Below are 5,428 nucleotides of genomic sequence, written 5' to 3'. Positions count from 1 at the left end.
ATTTGTATCATTATAGGGTGGTTGTGTACACACACTGCCAACACACATTTCAGTTCAAACAACTTGTAAAAGTGCATGTAGCATCCTATGACCCCTTTAAACAACTACAAACAAAACAGCATCATGTACGTATGCATAGTTTAATACAAAGGGCCGAAAGCCAATCACACAGAGTACATTTTTCATTTAAAAACATGAGATGCAGTGGGATGGGTAAAAAAAACTCCCATAAAGTCTCAAGATGTTTTTTTCAAAGTTGAACTTGCATACATTTTACATGGCTTTCTAAATGGCTCTTTAGTGCGAGACGCGAGTGCAACGGGGATAGATGTCCCTCTAGAAAATGCGCGAAATATGCGTTCTGTGTGAACGACTTGGTTTCAGTTTTGACGTAAACAAGATCTTCTCCGCATTGATGTTCTCTTTCACAGCAGAGCGCAGCTTGGTTTCAGTTTTGATGTAAACAAGATCTTCTCCGCATTGATGTTCTCTTTTTCCGCTATATTTTTAACGAACAATGCAGCAGTGCCGCATCTAGTGGCTTCAACTGGATAGGTTAACAAAAACATTAAAATGCAACGACACTTACATCGTCATCGCATCTCGCGCGCCACTGATAAAGCTGCCTCCTTAACGCACACCTAAAATTCGACCAACGTTTTTGCATTCGACGAATATTCGAAATTCAAATTTTTTTTTGACAACCCTAAAACATACACAAGCTTAATGAAAAAATAGTAACTACTGTAGATAAAAACTGCATTATTAAAGTATTCTTAACACATTTTATGAGAGGGATATTTGATTGGATGAGGCGCAGATGCAAAATACACACACAAATATTAAGTAAATATGTTGCTTGGTAACCATAAACTACAGTTTATGTAACGTAGCATAATGTAACAAATTATCAGTTGTGTGTGTCATTTAGTTTCATTGTAATGGATTGTAATTTGTATTCTCCTTTGTTCAGTTTTCCCGCCACTCTTTAGTTGTCATGGTTACAGATATGATAAGTTATTTCAGTTCAGCTGTGTATCATTATTTAACCTTGTTTCTAGTAGTACTTAAATTCCTGTGTTCTCAGCATTTGGTTGTCTGGACACGTCTGAGTATGTTGCTTTTGCTTGCTGCCTTCTGTCAATTTACCTTGTGGATTAATATTAAAGAGTTTATACTTTATCTTCATCGTCGTGTGCTTTCCTGCAACTCTACGTGACACATATAATATGGGAAATTGTTTATTCCAATGTTAACGTCCCTTGTGAAAATTAGTACACTTTAACATACTGTAAAATGTACTTATTATGGAAATGATATACTTTAAAAGAATGTACCTATGTGTGAACTGCATGAAATTCTTTCGGACACTTAATTCGATGTCAATTGCAATTAAATGAATGTAATATAGTTTAAATTCATATTAAATGCAATAAACTGAACTTTAGAGTGCTTTTAAAAATGCAATTTCATAAGTACTTCTCTTGTCTATTGAAATATGGTTAAAGTGAAGTGCTGAATGTACTGACAAGCATTTATGGTAAACTAAAATATACTTTAATGTCATTCTATTGAAACCTGTATGTCGTGTGTTTAAATATATTTGTAATTATTAGTATCTGTAATAATAAATATAAGTTGCAATTTAGTACATACTAAAATCATAAAAATATCAACTTTTAATGTAATTTTGAATAACACTACATGTGAGCAGTGTTTTAGTCAACACATCAAAATAAGTGTACTTCTTAAAAGTGCAATTAAAGATTATTGAAATGAATATTGAATGATTTGAAATTTTAATTTGACATTGTTACAAAATACAAAAGTGTGTTGAGTAATGTAGTCATGAAAGTGTACTCTCTTTAAGAACACTTAAGCAGCCTCTTATTTCATTAATAAATAATAAATAAAAAAAGTCATTTTGTTTCAAACCTGTATGACTTTCTTTCTTCTGTAGAGCACAAAATAATATATTTTGAGAAAAGTCTCTGTGTTTTTTTGTCCGTACAATTAAACTTTTTCATTGTTGTTTTGGACCCCATTGTCTTTCACTGTATGGAAAAAAAAAAGATTGATACGTTTTTCAAAATATCTTGTGTTCCATAGATAAAGAAAGTCATACAGGTTTGGAATGACATGATGGTGAGCAAATTCTAACAGAACTATCCCTTTAATACATGCATTTTTTTTTTAACATTGGCATCTTTTTCAAGCCACTTGAGGCTATTCCGCTTTGTGTGCTCACCACTAATATAAACATGAATATGTAAGTATTATAATATATCATAACTGTGCTTAGAGTTATTATTAAATAACAGATAATAATGCATATAAAGCATGTTGCCGATTGTGACCCTGCTGTCTGTGTCGTACCCATGGCAGTGAAAAGATCACGCAGATGTTGAAACTGGGTCTGATCAGCCTTGTTTGCCTCCAGCTGCCCCACACGGGCCTCCAGACTCTCGTGCCTGTCCCTCAGCCTGCCCACCTCCACCAGAGCCTCTACGGTCTCCGGGTAGCGCTCGGCCCCAATGCTGACCCGGGACAGTCGGCGGCCCGTCACAGTGCACAGAGCCCTGTCAGACAGCGACTGCTGGGGAGGAGAAACCCGACGAGAGAGATCTACACCAGCTGTGCCACCAGTACCCGCTCTGTCGTCTTTGAACGGGGTACCCAGGTTCAAAGGGTGAACGGGTGCAATGTTTTCAGCAGCGGAGAGGGTGTCCTGCAACCCCTGGGAATTTAAGAGGGAATGTCATTTACACAGAACATTTCATGTATGCGAATCAGCATGTCCTTTAGCGTATATTGTGCTTTGCATTAAACACTGAGACGAATGTCTTGGTTTTTGGCCTCGGTTTGTGTTTGTAGATGTTGGTTATGCATTTACATTTAGCAAATCATTCATTCTGGTCAATGTTTGCCTCAACTGCAGCTGCTGCCTGCTCTAACCAAACAACGACTGTGACAAGAACCTGTGAGATTTAGAATGACTATGAAAGGTTATTGGCTTCGGACACACTAAATTGACTTCCTGCTGTGTATGGAGTGATTACAGCTGGACGTGCCTCCTGAATCTTCTGCCTCTCGCTGATGAGCGCAGCTTGCATCACTTCCCATGTGACACACTGCGTGAGCTCCTCTGGAACAGGGTACTGGGCCATCTTGTCCTTCAGCTCTTTCTGAGAGAGAAAAATACATGAAACATCTGGTGCATTCTAAATAAACATGATATGGTCATTATCAGATGACACAGGAAATACCTTCTTATTGTCATTCATGTCATTCAGACCCAAAATCTATAATGAAAACTATATGTTTGTGAAAACCTGTGCTCCTGAAATAATCGAATGAGTACACTGTTACAAAATAAATGTGCAGCATATTAGTATAACTTCTGAAGGATCATGTGCCACTGAAGACTGGAGTAATCATGCTGAAAATTGTCCTCTACTCTACTTTTACTCTATTTTTAATTAAATAAATGCAGCCGTGGTGAACATAAGAGGCTTCTTTCAAAAACATTACAAAATCTTATCCCAAACTTTTGAACAGTAGTGTAATTTAGTTCAAGTCAATTTGTACATTTGTCATTTTGTGCAGAAGTTATATTTTATAATATAATATTTTATGTTGTGTATGTATCTGAGTGATTTCATATGTATAGGATGTGTTTGGGTGAGTTAACCCAATTAACCCGCTAGCAAAGCGCCTCAGTTTACCAGTGTTTGTTCATTGTTTAGCTTCAGCTCAGTACATATTTGGTGCACTGCAATTGTTTACAACATGCACAGGAACTGATTGCATTTGGTGTTACTCGCCTAACAAAAACTATAAAGGTGACTCATACTGCAGCAAAGGACCAGCATAAACCAGCATAAGGACCAGCATAAACCAGCAAAGGACCACCATAAACCAGCATAAGGACCAGCATAAACCAGCAAAGGACCAGTTTAAACCAACAAAGGTCCAGCATAAACCAGCAAAGGACCAGCATAAACCAGCATCCCAGCATCAAAACATACCTAAACAGCATATGCTGGTTTTTTCAACAGGGTGGAACAACATGAGGGTGAGTAAATAGTTAAATTTTTGGTTGAACTAGTCCTTTAACAGCAATACTTACTGTAGTGTTGTCCAGATCTTCCACTTGGTGGCAATACTGCTCCATAGCAATGATACGGTCCACCAACTCTTTCATGTTCAGCTGAAGATGACAACGTTATCAAGTCACACAACTGCTGGAAATATATTAGGAAAAATGTTTGGTAGGTGATATTGCCGTGTGCATGCAGTCACCTGGCTGAGCTGACCGTTCAGAGCATTAACTTCCTGTCTCAGATCGTCTCTGGACTCTTTGAGCTCCTGGATTTCCTTCAGCAGGTCTTGGATTAAGGCCATACACTGAGGAAGAAAACAGGATTTTAAATAACTTCAGTGTTTGAAGATTTAGTGGGTTTCATTTCATACCCCTCCTACTGGGCAACAGTAACTGGGAAATCAACACGCTCTTTAGAGAAAAAGCCCATAATCCCTTTTGCCTGGACTTTGAGGAGGGCTAGAACTCTGGAAGAGCACTGCCGAATCAGTCTTTTTCTTTGAAAGGTACGTAATATACTCTTTGTGAGAGCATAGAGAACTTCTGACCTTTAACCCCAACAGAGGTTACCATGACAGCACAAAGGTCTTGGGAATCACTCTTGAATCAAACAGGATGTGGCATCGCTGTCCACCCACTTTCTGATATGTTTGCGTAACCCCTGATGTCTACCCTCTGTTACTCTTAGTGCTGTTTGTCTCCCTGTAAGGCTCCGTTAGATGAACTAATTTATCTTGGGTTTCTCTTATTAGACTGAAGGGGCAGCTAGTAAGAGGGAAATAGAGGTGAAGATGACAAACATATGAAATAGTTGATGACACTGACTTGCCAGCCTTGCTGTTACTGAATGTCCAAACACACGCACACACACACAGACACACAGACACAGTGTTGTGGATACCTGTGGAAACATCCATAAAAATCTTCCTTGTTAATATACAACACTGGCAAAAAAGTAGGGTTGCCCCTGACTAGAAGTTTATATTAATCTAATTACTTAAATATATATATATATATACTGTATATATTAGTGCGGTCAAGTGCTAGTGATTCATCGCATCCAAAATAAAAGTTTGTGTTTACATAATATGTGTGTGTACTGTTTATTTATATGCAAATATAAACATATAAATACAAACACATACATGTATATATTTGATATACATGAATATATATTTATATATAATATAAATTATATATATACTGTATATATATATATATATATATACACATGTAAATATTTCTTAAATATGCACATGTATGTGTGTGTATTTATATATTTATATATCGATTTGACAGCACTAATAAATCTTATCTTGTCTTATC

General features: G+C 37.0%; 1 protein-coding gene across 1 annotated transcript in view; it reads right to left on the bottom strand.

Annotated features, from left to right (window-relative positions):
- The window catches only part of LOC107654571 (uncharacterized protein C16orf96-like), a 26,998-nt gene extending 22,594 nt beyond the window's left edge, over positions 1–4,404 (bottom strand). The window contains exons 1-4 of the mRNA XM_016441705.1: positions 4,303–4,404; positions 4,130–4,210; positions 3,060–3,185; positions 2,377–2,737 (exon numbers count right to left, since the gene is read on the bottom strand). Coding sequence (XP_016297191.1) covers positions 2,377–2,737; positions 3,060–3,185; positions 4,130–4,210; positions 4,303–4,404 — 670 coding nt within the window. The remainder of the gene's footprint in view (positions 1–2,376; positions 2,738–3,059; positions 3,186–4,129; positions 4,211–4,302) is intronic.
- Between the last annotated feature and the right edge of the window lie 1,024 nt (positions 4,405–5,428).

Source organism: Sinocyclocheilus anshuiensis, unplaced genomic scaffold (genome assembly GCF_001515605.1).
Source record: "Sinocyclocheilus anshuiensis isolate Anshui unplaced genomic scaffold, SAMN03320099.WGS_v1.1 scaffold787, whole genome shotgun sequence".
Taxonomy (NCBI): domain Eukaryota; kingdom Metazoa; phylum Chordata; class Actinopteri; order Cypriniformes; family Cyprinidae; genus Sinocyclocheilus; species Sinocyclocheilus anshuiensis.
Note: the sequence above shows the minus strand (reverse complement) of the source record. Positions and strands in the feature narration are given on the sequence as shown.